The following is an 18,443-nucleotide window of genomic DNA, read 5'->3' on the forward strand; positions in this document are numbered from 1 at the left end:
CCCACTTTCTGCCCCTGTAGTACGACAAGCTCTCAAGAATGGTGAAGGAATTCCAACCCTACCTGGACCTCTGGACCACAGCCTCAGACTGGCTGCGTTGGTCTGAGAGCTGGATGAATGACCCCCTATCAGCCATTGATGCTGAGCAGCTAGAGAAGAATGTCATTGAGTCCTTTAAGACCATGCATAAGTGTGTGAAGCAGTTCAAGGACATCCCAGGTAGCTGAGAATATTTGCCAGTGGGGCCCATGCAAAAGACAGGGCTTGGCAGGGTTTGTTCTTCCCTGCCCAATACATGGTCAGACAGCAGGATAGGCAGCCAGCCCCTTTCCTGGGTACCCCGCCTGTCTGTCACCTCTCTGCCCTGGACTGGCTAACCTTCGTGCCCTCCTGCTTACCCCACAGCCTGCCAGGATGTGGCTTTGGACATTCGAGCACGTATAGAAGAGTTTAAGCCTTACATCCCGCTGATCCAAGGCCTGCGCAACCCTGGTATGCGGAACCGGCACTGGGAGGTACTGTCCAATGAGATCAACATCAATGTCAGGCCCAAGGCCAACTTGACCTTTGCCCGCTGCCTCGAGATGAACCTTCAGGACCATATTGAGAGCATCAGCAAGGTGGCTGAGGTGGCTGGCAAGGAGTATGCTATTGAACAGGTGAGTACCCAACCAGCGGCAGGCCTGATCCTACCTGGCCCCTGCTGGACAGGCTGGTCTCTCGCTCTTGCAGTGACAGCCACTTGGAAGGATGACAGGCTCCACCCCTGGGGTGCGGGTACATATTACTAAAAGTTAGTGATGTAGCTGAAGTGCTTGGCATAATAGCCACCGCTGCTACAATCCTCAGTTTCCCTCTCAAGACTAGCAAGGAGCTAATAGATAGCATTATCATCATTTGACAGATGAGTGCAGGAGTTGAGGATGTAGCCAGCCTTGATGCATGAGTTTAACCCTCCGCACTGCTAAAAATTAATTAAATTAATTAATTAGAGACCTTTAAGGCTCAGGGAGGCTCAGCAGTGGCCAAAATAACACATTCTTTAGGAGAGACCACACTGCTAACTGGCACCCAACTGCCTCTCACATGAGCTTGAGTCAACTCCGGATTCTGACAGAGGCCCACGGGGAACTTGCCGATTAGGCGAGCTGGGAGTATCTGCCCGTGGGGCCTGGCAGAGTCCGTGACGTCCCTGCCCAGTGCTGGTCAGATGGCATAACAGTCGGTCCTTTCCGAGCTCACAGCTCTTGACGGTTCCCTGCCCCAGGCACTGGACAAGATGGAGAAGGAATGGTCATCCATCCTGTTCAACGTGCTGCCCTACAAGGAGACAGACACCTACATCCTCAAGAGCCCAGACGAAGCCTCCCAGCTGCTCGATGACCACATTGTCATGACGCAGAGCATGTCCTTCTCCCCGTACAAGAAGCCCTTTGAGCAGCGCATCAACTCCTGGGAGACCAAACTCAAGCTGACCCAGGTGGGCCTTCTTCCCTTTGTCCCTGCGAAGGAGCGCTGTCCGCCAAGCGGCACTTAACTGTATTTAGGTATGCCACTTGGCCCCCGTTGCCCCAGCTCCCGGATCTCTGACAAGCCTCCATGTGGAGGAGGGTGCCAGGATGGTGCCACTCACGTATGAGGTACAGCTACTGAAAGAGGAGGTCAAGGCTGTGGAAAGAGTGGCCCTCAATTTAGACAATGTGGCTGCCTAAGCTTGGGACAGTCTAGTCATTGGAACTTTATGGGTTGGACACTATGAGGCCCCCAGGCGCCTCAGTATTCTTTCCCACCCTGTCCTGAGCCTCCCATTCCCATCCCCTTTGGTGATACTTTGAGGAGAGAGAGGCCAGGGAGCTTAGGACTACAGCTGTCTCCGGCTTTCAAGACCAGAGGCAGGGGCTGCCCGCAGCAGAGCCCTAGAGGGCAGGCCTGAAGGTGTGTCCCACAGCCTTCTCCTTCAGTCCTTCCTGGGTGTTGTACACATGCCAGTGAGGGCCGGAAGTCAGGTGAAGGGGATTATTCACGCAGCATTGGTCACAGGCCCCTCTGCTGCGCTCACACCTGCAATCCCAGCCCCACCTCCCACCTCCCCCAAAGCTTAGCACAAGCAACTCACGACTCACCCACACCAGCCTGCAGGATATTCCCAGTGAGGCCCTCGCTTAGCACCTCTTAAAGAGGCTTCACACATACGGGGTCCTTAGCGACCCAGGAGCAGAGTGACCACTAGTGTATTCCTCAAGAACGGGAGCCCATGCCCGCTTCCCCTCATCTTCTTGGTGCCCGTTTTAAGCCTGGCATGGGCCTGATACAGAGCTAACCATGGTGCTGATAATCAACCATCTTTCCTGAGCAGAGATGAAGGAATCAGTTTGCATTGATGGGTAAAGACGAGGTAAATCCCAGGTGGGGAACTGGGAGACAGAAAGGAAAGTTACCCAGTAGACACTGGCTCTGATCTGGGTGCTCTGCCCTGCACTCTAATGGGGTGACATGTCTCCATCATGGACACGAAACCCTATCCGAGCCCCCAACTCTGACAGTACCTCCCCTGCCCTGCCTCCCCAGGAAGTGCTAGAGGAATGGCTGAACTGCCAGCGCGCCTGGCTCTACCTGGAGCCCATCTTCAGCTCTGAGGACATCACCAGGCAGCTGCCCGTGGAGAGCAAGCGCTACCAAACCATGGAGCGCATCTGGAGGAAGATCATGAAGAACGCCTATGAAAACCGGGAGGTGAACCATGGGGCAGGGTGTGGGGAGACCAGGAGGTGAGCTCCAGGGGCCTGGGAAGGCTGCTAGGACCCCCAAGGGACCCTAATTACATGGCTGGGGATTTCTTGGTCTTTTCACTCCCTAAACAAGGATGAAGGACCAATCTGAAGGCTTTGGTTGTGGCTTATGTCCTTGGGAGTGGAGTCCTGGTACCGGAGACGCCCCTCAGACACAGTGGTTTTAGTGTTTTAGAGATCCTGCCCAGTCCTGCAAAAGACAACTCCTTAGCCTTATTACCCTTCTTTTTTGACTACAGAATGGTTTCTCAGGGCTGATGGAGGCACTCCTTAGACCAGGCCTCAATTTCCTGCCCCTCACCCTCCCTGGCGGTGTCTGGCTGGCGTGGGCACTGTCTGGTGACACCACCCTACTCACCCCCACTTTCTCTCCCTGGCTGGGCCTGGTTCCTGCAGGTGATCAATGTGTGTGCTGACCAGAGGCTGCTGGACAGCCTGAGGGACTGCAACAAGCTGCTGGACCTGGTACAGAAGGGCCTCAGCGAGTACCTGGAGACCAAGCGGAGTGCCTTCCCCAGGTAGGGGCCGCGGCCCAAGACCACACGGTGGGGCTCTCGGCTGCTCTTCCAAGCTAGGAAGCACCATGTCGGTTGTTTGGGGGCTGCCGGGGCCCGGCAGGTCCACCTGACCTTCTTCACCCCCAATGTTCCCTTGGAAGATTCTACTTCCTGTCAGATGATGAACTGCTGGAGATCTTGTCACAAACCAAGGACCCCACGGCCGTGCAGCCCCACCTGCGGAAATGCTTCGAGAACATCGCCCGGGTGTGTAGCCGGGCCTGAGGCGTGGCCTGAGTACTGGGGTGCTCTCCGGAGGAGACGCCTCTCCTCTCACGCCCATCCCTCTTAGAGATGAGAGGGCAAGAGAGACCCCGGTCCTCAGCGGCATACCCGGGGCTGGCAGGAAGGGGGTGTTAGCTAAGGAACCCACCCCTCTCCCTGAGCCTGGGAGCCCTGGGGTCCTAACTCAGCCAGCAGCTCCCACCCTCAGAATACTGAGACCCGTGAGGGGTGGAAGCGCAGACGGGCCAGCTTAGCCTCATTCCCCAGGGGCTTAGACACATCCTGTCAAGCTGCTGTTGGGGAAGGCCCAGGGAAGGCAAACCCTGGGGGGTGGCCCTGCACAGGGCAAGGGGCAGGGGTCTGGCCAGGTCAGCCTGGGGCTGAGGGCAAGCCCTCGGCCACCCCAGAGTCCTCTGCTCCTACCCAACCCTGTTTGCCCTTAGCTGCTGTTCCAGGAGGACCTGGAGATCACACACATGTACTCAGCAGAGGGGGAAGAGGTGGAACTGTCTTTCTCCATCTACCCTTCCAACAATGTGGAGGACTGGCTGCTGGAGGTGGAGCGCAGCATGAAGGCCAGTGTGCGTGACATCATCGAGCGGGCCATCAAGGCCTACCCCACAGTGAGTACAGCCTTCCTGCTCGGCCGCCTCCAGTGCGTTCCCTCCTCAGTGCCCCTCTCCCCCCAGCCACCTGTCAGCCCTCGAGAGGCTCAGGGCGTCATAGCTGCCGTCTTTCTGAGGGAACATTTGAACCCAGAGCTCGAACGGCTGAAGCACAGACAACGTTCGAGCGAGGAAGAGGACAGGGTCAGGGCTGGCAGCACCTGAGTCAGTCTGCTCATGTTGTCTCTCCAGATGCTCAGAACTGAGTGGGTTCTGAACTGGCCGGGCCAGGTGACCATTGCTGGCTGCCAGACGTACTGGACAATGGAAGTAGGCCAGTCTCTCGAGGCTGGCAACACCAGCAGCAAGCTTTTCCCCCAGCTCTCCAAACAGGTAGGGTTGAAGAAGACTGGTGCCCCCCACACCCCAACACCCCACACCCAGTTCTCCTAGGAACATTTTCCTGCATCAAGCCTGGAAGAGGGCAAAGGTGAGGTCCAAGGAGCAGATCAGACTCTGTAGCACCAGAAGAGGGGCCCTAAAGAGGGCTCTGAGACTGGGCAGGTGCCCCTCTCCTAACGGCCAGTGAGGCAGTCCCTAGGATTTTCCTGTACCATCCCTTGGGCTATCCATGATCCGCGCTTATCGCCACACTCCAGACTCCATTCCCAGCCCTGAGCGTAGCGATGACGCCGCACACCGCCGAGGCGGGTACCATGCATGTGCTCTGTGTGCTCTTCCTTCTTCCCTGGCCCAGTCCTTGCTCTCCTCCCACCTCAGACCAGCAGAAGCCCCAGAATGAGGGGCTCCCTCCAGAGCTCAGGTCTCTACAGTGATTTCCCCATGCCCTCAGCTCAGTGACCTGGTGGCCCTGGTTCGAGGGAAACTGTCCCGCATGCAGCGGGCGGTACTTTCGGCACTCATTGTGATTGAGGTCCACGCCAAGGATGTGGTGAGCAAGCTGATCGTCGAGAATGTCGTCAGTGTCCATGACTTCGAGTGGATCTCGCAGCTCAGGTGAGGGTCATGGCGAGCGACCCCAGGGCCGGAATGGATGAGGCTAGGGGTGGGGATACTGTCAACCCACACGAGGCTTGCCTGTAGCTAGAGTTTTCCTGCCTGGCCCAGAGTCAGGACAAACCTCTGTCACCCGCCAGTCCCACAGCCGCTCAGACCCAACCAAGTAAACACAGAGACTTATATTGCTTACAAACTGTATGGCCATGGCAGGCTTCTTGCTAACTGTTCTTATAGCTTAAATTAATCCACTTCCATAAATCTATACCTTGCCACGTGGCTTGTGGCTTACCGGTGTCTTCACATGAGGCTTGTCATGGTGGCGGCTGGCAGTGACTCCCTTTCCCTTCCTGTTCCCTTAATTCTCCTTCTCTGTTAGTCCCGCCTATACTTCCTGCCTAGCCACTGGCCAATCAGTGTTTTATTTATTGACCAATCAGAGCAACAGATTTGACATACAGACCATCCCACAGCACTTGTCCCTGGCCTCAAAGCAGAGAAAAGATGGATAAGGGTATATTTTGTGTCTTTTTTCTCTAAAATGGTCTCCTCTTTTTAACTGTACACCTACTCAGTGGCCTGTGGCCCCATGTCCAGAAACCCGTGTCCCTGCATTGCTAGGTACTACTGGACAAATAATGACCTGTACATCCGTGCTGTGAACGCTGAGTTCATCTATGGCTACGAGTACCTAGGCAACAGCGGGAGGCTGGTGATCACTCCCCTCACTGACAGGTGAAGGCCCTCCCCAGCTGGCTTTGGAGTAAGGGAAATGGGTAGCTTTAGGTCATCCAGCCCACCGGGGGGGGGGGGGTCTCTAAACAAAGCTCAGCAAGGCGCAGAAATGGGGCAGGAGACACTACCCCGGTACCCAGCCCCAGGCTCCTGTCCTGACCCTGGCCGTCGGGGCTGGTATACCTGGTCCTGAGAGGAGGGAGGAGGAGGAGGAAGAGCTGCTGATCCTCAGGGTCCTGGGGGGGGAAGTGCCTCGGGTCTGTGGAACACCCACCCCAGGAAGAGGAGCGCCCAGGGTGGCTGTGGCCCACGCCACCTCCTTTCTCTCCCACAGGTGCTATCTGACCCTGACTGGAGCCTTGCACCTCAAGTTTGGGGGTGCGCCAGCGGGCCCAGCCGGCACAGGGAAGACCGAGACCACGAAAGACCTGGGAAAGGCCTTGGCCATACAGACAGTTGTGTTCAACTGCTCTGACCAGCTCGACTTCATGGCCATGGGCAAGTTCTTCAAGGGCCTGGCCAGGTGAGCATGGGTGTGAGCCGGCACAGGGAGAAAGAAGCAGGGGAGAACACTGGCCAGGAGGCGACTCCCGGGGACAGGGAGGAGTGGCAGAAGTCAAAGGCCCAGCTCAGCGGGCCAGGGGTGGAGCCCTTCCCCAGGGAGGCCAGAGGGTTGTTGGAGTGCATGCCCCACCCCAATGCCTTGTTTTGCTTAGCGCGGGGGCCTGGGCCTGCTTCGACGAGTTTAATCGGATTGACATCGAGGTGCTGTCTGTGGTGGCTCAGCAGATCACCACCATCCAGAAGGCACAGCAGCAGCGGGTGAGCCTTGGGCACCCTAGAGGGATGGCACTGCCCCCATCACCCCGAGTGCCATGTCTAAAAGGATTTTATAGTCAATTCCAAACCACACATCCTGCCCTCAGGCCTTACCTCGGGTAAAGGGAGCCCTGTCCTACACCCTAGCTCTTATGGAAAGCCCAGGGCATCGGTCCTCTCACCCGCCTTGTTCAGGGTAGCCAAGGATCTTGACCAAGGGACAAGAGCTGAAAAGCTGATGCACTCCACTTGAAGTAGAGCCCTAGGTTCTGTTCAGGGTTGAGTTTGAGTAAATCTTAAGGGTCCAGTCAGAACTGTGAATAGTGGATGTAGGGAAGCAGCAACTGTGTGGAAACCTCTGAGGAACTGGAGCCAGGTCCTGGTAGCCCATGGGAGATCATTGAGACCTAAGGTGCTTAGGATAGATCCTGGGAGATCTAACCCAGCACCAGGAATCCAGCCTGGCTGACCTCAATGGCATGAAGGAGCCCAGTCAAAGGACAGGAAGGTCTGGGCATCTTTAATCTCTTGGTGGGCCAACCCCTGCCCCTCACATACAGGTGGAGCGCTTCGTGTTTGAGGGTGTTGAGATCCCCCTGGTGCCGTCCTGTGCCGTGTTTATCACCATGAACCCAGGCTATGCCGGCCGCACCGAGCTGCCTGACAACCTGAAGGTAAGTCGAGGCCCGGGGTGGTCAGAAGGTGAGGGAGCTCTAACCTGGACTCTAGGATGCTCAGGTTCTAGTTCGAGAACGCACAGCTAGCTGCCGAAGAACTGCAACTCCCTGTGGCGGCACTCCTGTCCAGGGAACCCATCGGACCACACCCAACTACAGAGCGGGGGCCCTGGACTTGTCTCAGGGCATGGGAGGAGTCTGGGATTCCTGTGGGGCAGGGTGCAGGGTGTCTGATAGAAGCTGCTGAGGTGGGTGTGTGAGGAAAATGGGAAGACAGGCAGTGAGGGGGGCCCTCTCCTGGAAGTTACGTGGAGAAGGTGTCCATCGACACCAAGCAGCTATTTCTAATGGTAAGCGCGGCACAGGGTGGAAGCCTCAGGGTGCCGGTGTGGCACAGAGAATCCCAGCTGTGATCAGACGGTCCAGAGGATGGGCTAAGTCCCGGGCTGGGGCTGTGATCTGTCTGCCTTTCACGTGTATGTTGTGTGTCCAGGCCCTCTTCCGACCTGTGGCCATGATGGTCCCCGATTACGCCATGATCGCCGAGATCTCCCTCTACTCCTTTGGCTTCAATGAGGCCAACGTGCTGGCCAAGAAGATCACCACTACCTTCAAGCTGTCTTCTGAGCAGCTCAGCTCCCAGGTAAGGCCCCCGGTTAGTTCCACAGACTCGGACTGAAGTGTGGCCATCTACTTCCACCTCGAGAGCTATTCCAAATTCACCTTCTGTGAGGGAGAGATTCAGAACAGGCATGCCTATAAGCCGGAGAGTTGTAGGGAGGATGAAGTACAAGGTCCCGGAGAAGGGGCACCTAGCCCGGGATACAGTGTGCAGGCCTGTGGGGAAAAGGACATCTCAGCTACAGGATGGGTGATGAGGCACGGCCAGGTTCCACGCCAGAGGCAGTGTTGACAAGACCGAACCAAGAAGGACAGCGCCCACACGAGCTTCTTCCCATGGTGCCAACAGGATCACTATGACTTTGGAATGAGAGCTGTGAAGACTGTCATCTCAGCCGCTGGGAACCTCAAGAGAGAAAACCCCACCATGAATGAGGTGAGCTCTAGCCACAGAGCTCCCACGGAGAGGGCTTCAGGAGGGTCCCCGCCCTGGAGGGGCAGCCCCAGCCCACCACCCTGAAGCCCTTGCCGGCCCCTACTACAGGAGCTGATCTGCCTTCGGGCCATCCGGGATGTGAACGTGCCCAAGTTCCTGCAGGAAGACCTCAAGCTCTTTGCAGGGATTGTGTCCGATCTGTTTCCTACCATCAAAGAGGAGGAGACTGACTATGGCATCCTGGACCACGCCATTCGCAAGGCCTGTGAGAAGAGCAACCTCAAGGATGTGGAGGGTGAGCTCTGGCCCCAGGATTTCTACAGACCTATGGGTTCCAATCTGAGGAGGTGCTGGCTCCAGCCACCTTGGAGTCCAGGGCTGGAGACAGGGACCGGGCAATGCTGTCTCAAGGGTCCCTCGCCACTGACCAAGGTGCCCCTGGACTTGTCCTTACTAGTGCTCTCCAGGTGATGGGCAGCATGTGTCTTTACCAAGACCCTCCAATTAAGGTCTTCTGCCTGTGGTAGCAGCCATCCCAACTCAAGGTCCCCTCTCTAGCCTTGCTTCATGCAGCAATGAGTGTTTATTGAGTGTCTTAGTTAGGCTTTCTGTTGCTGTGACAAAACAACCTGACCAAAACAATTTGAGGAGAAAAGGGATTATTTTGTCATATAACTCTCAGGTCACAATCCATCACTGGAGGGAGTCAAGGCAGGAACCTGAAAGCAGAAACGGAATCGAAGGCCATGGAGGAGTGCTACTTACTGGCTTGCTCCCATGGCTTGCTCCACCTGCTTCTTGTTCGTTTGTTTTGGTTTTTGCTGCTTTTTGTTTGTTTTTTTTGTTTTTTTTGTTTTTTTTTTTTTTTGTTTGTTTTTTTGTTTTTTTTTTGAGATAGGGTTTCTCTGTGCAGCCCTGACTGTCCTGGAACTCGCTCTGTAGACTAGAGCTGGTCTTGAACTCAGAGATCCGCCTGCCTCTACCTCCACAGTGCTGGGATTATAGCCATGCGCCACCACCGCCCACCTGGCCTCGGCCTGCTTTCATATAGCACCCAGGACCACCAACACAGGGGTGGCACCACCCACAGTCGTGAAGAAAATGCCACACACTTGTGCACAGTCCAATAGGATGGGAACTTTCCTCAGTTGAGGTTCCCTCTTGCCAAATGGCCCAAGCTTGTGCCAAGCTGACATCCACTGGTTGAGACTGTCCTCTCCCCAGCTTGGTCACCACATGTCCATGCAGCTGGCTTTTTTTTTTTTTTTTATGGTTTTTTGAGACAGGGTTTCTCTGTGTAGCTTTGCACCTTTCCTGGAACTCACTCTGTAGACCAGGCTGGCCTCAAACTCACAGAGATCCACCTGCCTCTGCCTCCCGAGTGCTGGGATTAAAGGCGTGTGCCACCAACGCCTGGCGCAGCTGGCATTCTTGATCCCCACAGGCACAGCCGCTCCGCTTCTCCTCCCAGCACCTCCCAGAAGGTCCTTAGGGGCGGGGACTCTCTAAGGAAGGCATGTCTGGCCACACAGGCCTCCACTAGGGCCTGATCAGTTCATTTGCTCATCTCAGCCCTGTGGGGCCGCTTCCTCGGTGCTTCCCATGGCTTTCTGTTCCATGTGTAGCGTAACACCCCCTCCCTGGCCACCTCCTCCAGCAAGCCTATTAAATCAAGCCCTGGGCTCTTCTCTTGCCCCACAGCCTTGGGTCAGCTTCATCCTCCCTCATCCTTTGTACCCCATCCCTTTGGCAGGGACCCCTGAGCCTGACAGAGCCACAACCACCCCCAACCCCTAGGGCCAAGGCAATGTGCTCTTTCCTAAAGCTCCTGACTGACTGGGATTCTGACCCTCGAATTCTGCCTCACACTGGAAAGCACTTTCTCAGGCTGGTGCTCTCAGGAGACTGGGCAGTCGCTTCGGGAAAGAAGTTCATTCTGAGGCCCGTAATGGCTGCCCCAACCAGACAGTGGTGGGCAGTGGTGGCGACACTAATGTGGACGGGCATCTAGGGAGGTTCTGCTCCGTGCCCTGGCGGCCCTGTGCGAGGGGCGTCCCCTGCCCCTGCCTATGGCACAGGCCTTACTGCCCTTCCCCACTTTGCAAATGAAGACACTGAGGCTCAGGGGGTCCAAGTGACACACCTGAGACCACACCAGCTAGCCCTCAGGGACATGACTCAACCCCACCCTCTGACCCAGGTCCCCCCGCCCTGTCCCCTAGGCTTCCTGATCAAGTGCATCCAGCTTTACGAGACCACGGTGGTACGGCACGGCCTCATGCTTGTTGGGCCCACGGGCTCTGGCAAGAGTAATGTAAGCAGAAGCAAGCGCAGGGCCCTGGGGGGTGGCGGTGGGGGTCGTGGGCACCTGCACCCCACTGCTCCCCACTTCCTGTAGCCCCCAGCCCGCTGCATCCACCCCTGCCCTCTGAGAAGCCAGGAGGTTTCACTCTCTGGCGGTGACTCCCTCCACAGTGTTACAGAGTCCTGGCCGCTGCCATGACGATGCTGAAAGGGCAGCCATCCATCAGCGGTGGTGTGTACGAAGCTGTCAACTACTACGTGCTCAACCCCAAGTCCATCACGATGGGCCAGCTCTACGGGGAATTTGACCTGCTCACCCATGAGTGGTGAGTGGCCCTCGAGTTGCTGCAGACTGCACTCTCGGGCTGCCTGCAGCGGCAGTTGGGAATTGGAGCTCTGGGCAGAAAGCCTGGGGTTATAATAGCCAGCACTCCACTTCCTCCCGGGTGACTTTCCTCTGTTACATCCTTTGCACTGTGATGACAATAATGGCAGTGTGACCGTGGCAAGGAAAGGAACCTAACACATGAACAACAACACAAACAACAGCAACAAAAACAAAACAAAAAACCCTATTCTATTTCTCCAAAGCCACCCCTCTCCTGCTGGAAGTACCTTCTTAGTGGTGGTGCACCATGAGCCCAGTAAGTGGTGGGCGCTAATGAGAGAGTCACCTTCCTTTTCCAGTACGGACCTGCTCTACTTTTCCCATTGCTGTGTAGTGGTCTTTCCCATGCCTACTCCAGACTCATGGGAGCGGTGGTGGGGTCCATGGGTGAGCCCAGGAAAATGTCCCATTGAAGAAAAAAGTTAACTATATCTTTCCAAGCATGCTAACGAAGACTTTATTCAGGAGCATGACCACAAGTATAGGATCTGCTGGAGCAGGGTCTCAGGGTAAGGAGCGGAATGTGCTCAACTCCAAACACAGCACAGGCCAGTGGGGCCGGGTGGACACCAGTGGGTAGAAGGTTTCTAAGAGGGCCAAGTGGTCAGACCTCACCTGGAGGGGAATGGGGAACCCGAACAGGTGTTGAGGAGGGTAAGTGTGTCGGGTGAGGGCTTGTCTAAACGGACTTAGCAGGCTGGTTACAATTGCTGACTTTATGGGGAAGTGCGCATGTGGAGCCTAGGAGACTATCGGGAACCAGGCAGAGACTTTCCCTGGCATATGAAACTTCTGGAAGCTGAGCCTTTCTTAGATTCTGAAACAAAACTGGGCCCTTCTCCAGCTCTTCCCACCTTCCAGAACTAAATGTGCCTCTGCCTCTGCTGGAGCCTCTCCCATTGGGACACCACCATTTACTTTCATTTAATGTGACTTCCATGGGAACTCAGCAGAGAGGGATATAAAATGTTCTCATTATACCATGTTACACTAAAAACCTCCGTTTTTCCTATTGTGGTTTTTTAATGAGTGAAGATATGGTAGAGTTAAAAAAGATGAGAACCAATGATCTCAATACATTATATGCAAGTAATATACAAAAAAAATTAAAGATACCGTTAAAGAAATCAATAGACAGGTCATAAATTTGTAAATACATTTGTATCTATATGTGACCTTAGAGTTTTTTTATTCAAAATATAGGAGAACCCTGCAGTCCCCACCCCACCCCATCAGACATTTCATTTTCTGTAGATTCATTTACCTGGGGTCAATCCCAATCTGTAACTATTAAATGCAAAATTCATGCATTTTAAATTATACACCATTCTGAGTAGTGGGAAGAAATCTTGTACTGAGCCATTCCATGCCACCATGAGAAATGAATTGGTCCTTTGTCCAGTGTGTCCATGCTGTATACACTAACCCCCCAGTAGCACCTGTTAGCCATGTAAGTCAGTTACCACATTGACTCATGGTCTCACTGCTTATATTTAAATAAACCCTGTCTTAACTAACTATGGCCCCATAGTGTAAACTTTTATTACAGTATCCTGTTACAATTGTTCTGTTTGTTAATATACCTAAATTATAAATCAACTTTCTCATATAGATTTACATGTAGGATAGAACAGCTTGTACATAGTATTATGTACTTACTATACACAGTTTCAGATATCCGAAGTCGGGGTGGGAGGGTCTTGGAATGTATCCCTTGAAGATAAATTAATGTTTTTAAGTAAGAAACCTGTTCTGTTTTGTTTCATTTTTCAAAATTGGCCAATACTTCAGTAACCACTTGACAAACACAACAAAAACTGCATTATATCAGTGTATGAAGACAATATAATGAAACCTGTTAGTAAACATAATTAATGTATGCTAATAAAAGATAGGAGTCAGCTGGGTAACCAGGTTTCCCTGGGAGCCGTTTGTGCCTACACCCTGTGTTCCTGGCACCTACAGCTCTTTCCTCCCTGGTGGTTACAGGACAGACGGGATTTTCTCCTCCCTCATCCGGGCCGGGGCCATTGCTGCTGACACCAACAAGAAATGGTACATGTTTGATGGGCCAGTGGATGCCGTCTGGATAGAGAACATGAACACAGTGCTGGACGATAACAAAAAGCTGTGCCTCAGCTCCGGGGAGATCATCAAACTCACAGAGGTGTGCTGCATGCCTACCCACCCAGTCTCCTCCACAGCTACACCATGGTGGCCAGGCCTCATGCCGCTCTACCCCCCACTTCACCAAGGAGCCTGGAAGGCAGGATCGCTGGCCCAGCCCCCAGCACCCCTCCTCTAAGCCATGTCCTATGCAGCTACCTTTCAGAAGACCTTCTTCCTATGGTGTTCCAAGCCTAGGGCCGTGACAGCTGCCCTACTGTTCCCTAGACATTACGCTGCCTCACGCCTCCCAGGTCCACTCCACTTTGGGCCATGTCTGCCCATTCTTGCTCTATGTATTAACTCAGTTCTAGCAATGTGTTAAGGGGCTGGGGACTCGGTGGCACAAACCTGGCCACAGGGACCTGCTTGTTCTGTGTAGCTCAGCTCTTGAGAAAGCCAGTTATGGCCTGGGTATGAGAGCATTTCAGAGTGCATACTTCACTAGACTCCTGAGGACCTGTGGCAGTTCATGTGAGCCTGTGTGCGTGGCTGGAGCTCTAAGCAGAGCTCATGTGTCCTGTCAGGTTTCCCAGGCCTCTAGGAGCTCCACACTGCCCAGAAAGTCCAGGACTCCCAACCTCGGCTCTCCCTCAGGGCTCTGTGGATGGCCACATTCTCAGATGATGACCCAGGCATCACTGCACCTCACCCCAGTCCTGCTCCGCCCCACAACTGCCCACAGGGCCTCCTGGCAGGATGGGCGGACAGCTACCCACTTGGGGGTGGGTAGCTGGCCCACTTACATGTTGTATCTTGGCACCAGGCAATGACCATGATGTTCGAAGTGCAGGACCTGGCAGTGGCCTCACCAGCCACAGTATCCCGTTGTGGAATGGTGTACCTGGAGCCCAGCATCCTAGGGCTCATGCCATTCGTTGAGTGCTGGCTAAAACGTCTCCCTTCCATAATAAAGTCCCATGAGGAACATTTCCATAACCTCTTCGTCAAGTTCCTGGAGGTAGGTGAGGCTACCCAGCCAAAAGGGTCGGAGGGTATCGTCACCACCAGCCATGAGAGCCTGATGCTTCTTCCCAACAGAGTTCCATCTCCTTCATTCGATCCACAGTGAAGGAAGTGATTGCCTCAACCAACAGCAACCTGACCATGAGTCTCCTGAAGCTCCTCGAGTGCTTCTTCCAACCTTTCCTCCCCAGAGAGGTACAGGCCAAAATGTAGGGCTGCAGGCCTGGTCCCCCTTGCCCTCTGTCCTCCCAGCTTGGCCGCAAAGAGCCTGTGAATTCCACCTTCAGCTTCCTAGAGGAACTGGATTGACTCCCCACAGCTCATGGGCCCACCCCATCCAATGCGCTGTAGGGAAATAAACTACATGATGTGCCCACTCAGGCTTCCCACTACTGCCACCAACATAGCCTAACGCTGTTCCCTTTGTCCCCAGGGCATCAAAAAGATACCCTCTGAAAAGCTGAGTCATATCCCAGAGCTGATAGAACCCTGGTTCATCTTCTCTCTGGTCTGGAGTGTAGGCGCCACAGGGGACTACAACAGCCGTCTCCACTTCAGCCAGTGGCTAAGGATGAAGATGATGTTAGAACAGGTGAGAAGTGGCAGGACCAGGCCAGGCCTCCAGGCCAATGCCAGGCCGGCCGCACGCCGCCGGGGCTCACGAGGCTGCTTCCCTGGGTCCTGACAGGTGAAGCTACATTTCCCAGAAGACGGGCTGGTGTTCGATTACAGACTGGATGATGCTGGGATCAGCAGCACTGAGGATGAGGAGGATGAAGAGGAGGAGGGCAAACAGGTGGCCATGGGCTTGCCCAGGAATGAGGGAGGGCAGAGCCCCACCCCCTCGATGAATAATGGCCACTTAGAGAAGGCCACATTGACAGCCACCAGGTCTGACACTGTTGGCTGTTTCTGTCACCACCCGGAGCTTTACAGTCTACCAGCTGTTTACTGTTGTGTCCACTGTATAGACATGGGAATTGAAACAGTCACCATCAGCTAGTCAGTGGTAGAGCTGACCTTGGGCATGGAGTTTGGAGGCTTCAGAGTGCCCACTTCCCAGACACATGTTTCCTCTGCGTTGATGATGAGTCCAAAGACTGGTCCTCTTTTCTAGTCAGCAGTCCCCATCTTCCCCGGAACCAAGCTCCCGAAGGGCCCAGGAGCATGCCTGGTACCCTGCTTTAGTGTGCCCATCTTAGCTGTCAGCCAGTAGAGCTTCTGGGTCCACAATTATTCCAGGGCCAGGCCCCCTGAGCCCCAGAGGAGGTGACAAGAAGTCACTATGTAGAGTCTTGCTGTGGAACTTCAGGGTACATTTGGGTCTAAGAGTCAGAACTACCACCATGGGACATGTTGGTTTGGCCAAAGTGAGCCCTTCATCAAAGAAGTTTCGCAAGGGCCCTGGGTAAGGGAACTGGTGGGGCAGGGACAGCAAGGAGACAGTGTGAGGTGGCCTCTCCACATTCCGCTGTCGGTGCCCTGGGCTCTAGTGTCCCCACTCCTTGATCGGCCTAAAAATAAACAGTGAGCGCCTTTGCCTTCCTGGGTTATTCAATTCCCAGAGCACCTTCCTGCCAAGACCTAGGGACTGACTTGTGCAGGGACACCACCACTCAGCAGCTGCAGTCAGGGAGTCCCCACCTGCTCAGCTGTGTTCAGAGAACCCCCACTCCTGGTGGTTTGTGTTGGGCGCCTTCCATCCCATGCAAAGAGCAGACCACAGGAGTTCCTGTCTCTGTCAGAAGTAGCCCTTCCCCAAGACGTTCTTGCCAAGACCCAGCAGAACAGTACCCCATCCTCGGGCTGTGCTTAGCCATGGGGCCGAAGCCAGGAGAGGAATGGGGAGGGATTTCAGACCCACCCTGACCCAGATGTGGTTCCAGGTTGCCTGGGTAAAGTGGATGGACTCCTCGACTCCCTTCACCATGATGCCAGACACCAACTACTGCAACATCATTGTGCCCACCATGGACACCATGCAGATGTCCTACCTGCTGGGCATGCTGATCACCAATAACAAGCCTGTAAGTGCCCTCATCGTGCCTGTCCCCGCCCACCCAAGGCTCGGGTTAGGACATGGCTGGTCTTCCACGCCAACAAGTCGGTAGCTCCCTCTGCACCAGCCCTGCATGTGCCCCGCCTTCCTGATTGCCGTTCTCCCAGGTGCTGTGCATTGGGCCGACAGGCACAGGGAAGACGCTCACCGTCTCCAACAAACTTCTCCGAAACCTGCCGCTGGAATATATCAGCCACTTCCTCACCTTCTCAGCCCGCACTTCAGCCAACCAGACCCAGGACCTCATTGACAGCAAGCTGGACAAGAGGCAGGACACCTTTGGCTCCTTCCTCAGCCACAATGTCCCCAACCTCACCGAACCAGCTGCTCACCTCGCCCCACCAAGTTATGATCCTGGCTTTGCCTGAAATGACGCAGCAGAAGCCAGAAAACCCACTAGGGGACCTAGGTTGCCTTTCAGAGCTCTCCTTGCCTCTTTCAGGATCCTCCTAGTCTTTCTGTGGGGCTTTTACCGGCCGCTAAGGCAGGGCTGTGGGCTGCCTCAGAGATGGCTATTATCCACCTTTCTGGAAAGTAGGGCTCTTCTTAAATACCTCAGATACAGGTCAGCTTGTCCCAAATGTCCCAAGACAGAGGGCTGGGCACGAGGTTTAGCCATTTAGAGAAGGTTAAAATTTAGTGAGGTCCCATTCAGCTGACCCTTAGCTTCTCCGAGGACCCGGTGCCCATGGGTGCTGGGCTAACACAGCCCCTCCCACAGGCGAAAGGGCGTGTTCGGGCCACCCCTAGGGCGCAACTTCATCTTCTTCATCGACGACCTGAACATGCCAGCCCTGGAGACATACGGGGCACAGCCACCTATTGAGCTCCTGCGCCAGTGGATGGACCACGGTGGCTGGTACGACCGGAAGATCATTGGTGCGTGCTGCCCTGGGGTGGCGGGGAGTGGGCCGCAGGTGCTGGGTGACAAGCACCATGGGCGCGGGGCAAAGACCGCTTTAGGGGTCCACAAAAAATAGTTTAATTCCTCCGAAAACTGGAGGGAATGAACTTAGGTCAAAGAAAAGTTTCAGTGCCTGTGAAAACGTTCTCTCTGTATCAGTACTACTGTAAATCACATTTTTGGATGCAGATATGTGCGTGTGTTTGCACGAGCGTGGGCACATGTGGGGGGGGGTCGTGTTGAGCGTGTTGATCACTGTCGACTTCACTGAGGCAGGGTCTTGCTGCTGATTCAGTATGCCTAGCTAGCCAGTCTACCCCTGTCTCTACCTCCTGAGTCACTAGGATCTCAGACGCCCTGGCTTTTATGTGGGTACTGGGCATGCAAATCCTCTGAGCCATCTCCCCAGCACCATAAATTCCAGTTTTAACAGACATTCTTATCATGGGCCAGGGGCTCACAGAAGTCATGTCATTCTGAGTGGACCCCTGACTGACTTCCTGCTCCCACTCAGGAGCCTTCAAGAACCTGGTGGACATCAACTTTGTCTGTGCCATGGGTCCCCCAGGGGGAGGCAGGAATGCTATCACTCCAAGGCTGACACGCCACTTCAACTACCTGTCTTTCATTGAGATGGATGAAGTCAGCAAGAAACGCATCTTCTCTACAATCCTGGGATGTTGGATGGGTGAGTACAGGGTCGGCAGGAGAGGCCACGGACAAGGGCAGAAGAGCCCCAAGCTGGTTGTCACACCAGACAGCTGGACAGCACTGGGCAGAAGGAAGGCCCTGAGCTGCTGACTGCAACCCAAGCCTTACCCCTTTACTCGGTTGTTACAGCTGCCAAGTTCCTGAACCTCTGCAAACCTCTGTTTCTTTAGCCATGGGTGCTAACATTAATACCTACCCTCCAAGTCTTGAGAGTTAGGGTATGGCACCTAGCACCTAAGATTAAAGCCGTGCAGCAATTCTGTATACTGCACCTGTGATAGACACATACCTCCGTATATGTATTCACTCACATCAAGACGTGCTGGTGTTTGCCCAGAAGCTCACACAGAATGACTGTAACTTTTGTACAACCGGAAAACACGGGAAAAACCAAAGAGACAGAGTAGCCCTGCTCCATCCTGGGGCTTGGAGAAAGTCCACCCAGGATGCTGTTTCTCCAGTAG

At 54.6% G+C, this 18,443-nt stretch overlaps 1 protein-coding gene across 1 annotated transcript in view; it reads left to right on the top strand.

The window, feature by feature from the left end:
* Dnah1 (dynein axonemal heavy chain 1) overlaps positions 1-18,443 on the top strand; it is a 62,855-nt gene that overhangs the window by 22,845 nt on the left and 21,567 nt on the right. Inside the window, exons 20-46 of the mRNA XM_028891217.2 lie at positions 21-219; positions 406-659; positions 1,268-1,480; positions 2,569-2,733; positions 3,186-3,307; positions 3,448-3,553; positions 4,015-4,194; positions 4,429-4,569; positions 5,030-5,193; positions 5,815-5,928; positions 6,263-6,451; positions 6,645-6,750; positions 7,308-7,421; positions 7,918-8,067; positions 8,395-8,481; positions 8,590-8,776; positions 10,704-10,795; positions 10,957-11,111; positions 13,163-13,340; positions 14,106-14,300; positions 14,381-14,500; positions 14,739-14,897; positions 14,994-15,101; positions 16,192-16,332; positions 16,472-16,632; positions 17,086-17,243; positions 17,783-17,956. Coding sequence (XP_028747050.1) covers positions 21-219; positions 406-659; positions 1,268-1,480; positions 2,569-2,733; positions 3,186-3,307; positions 3,448-3,553; positions 4,015-4,194; positions 4,429-4,569; positions 5,030-5,193; positions 5,815-5,928; positions 6,263-6,451; positions 6,645-6,750; positions 7,308-7,421; positions 7,918-8,067; positions 8,395-8,481; positions 8,590-8,776; positions 10,704-10,795; positions 10,957-11,111; positions 13,163-13,340; positions 14,106-14,300; positions 14,381-14,500; positions 14,739-14,897; positions 14,994-15,101; positions 16,192-16,332; positions 16,472-16,632; positions 17,086-17,243; positions 17,783-17,956 — 4,132 coding nt within the window. The remainder of the gene's footprint in view (positions 1-20; positions 220-405; positions 660-1,267; positions 1,481-2,568; positions 2,734-3,185; positions 3,308-3,447; positions 3,554-4,014; positions 4,195-4,428; positions 4,570-5,029; positions 5,194-5,814; positions 5,929-6,262; positions 6,452-6,644; positions 6,751-7,307; positions 7,422-7,917; positions 8,068-8,394; positions 8,482-8,589; positions 8,777-10,703; positions 10,796-10,956; positions 11,112-13,162; positions 13,341-14,105; positions 14,301-14,380; positions 14,501-14,738; positions 14,898-14,993; positions 15,102-16,191; positions 16,333-16,471; positions 16,633-17,085; positions 17,244-17,782; positions 17,957-18,443) is intronic.

This window comes from Peromyscus leucopus, chromosome 9 (genome assembly GCF_004664715.2).
Source record: "Peromyscus leucopus breed LL Stock chromosome 9, UCI_PerLeu_2.1, whole genome shotgun sequence".
NCBI lineage: Eukaryota > Metazoa > Chordata > Mammalia > Rodentia > Cricetidae > Peromyscus > Peromyscus leucopus.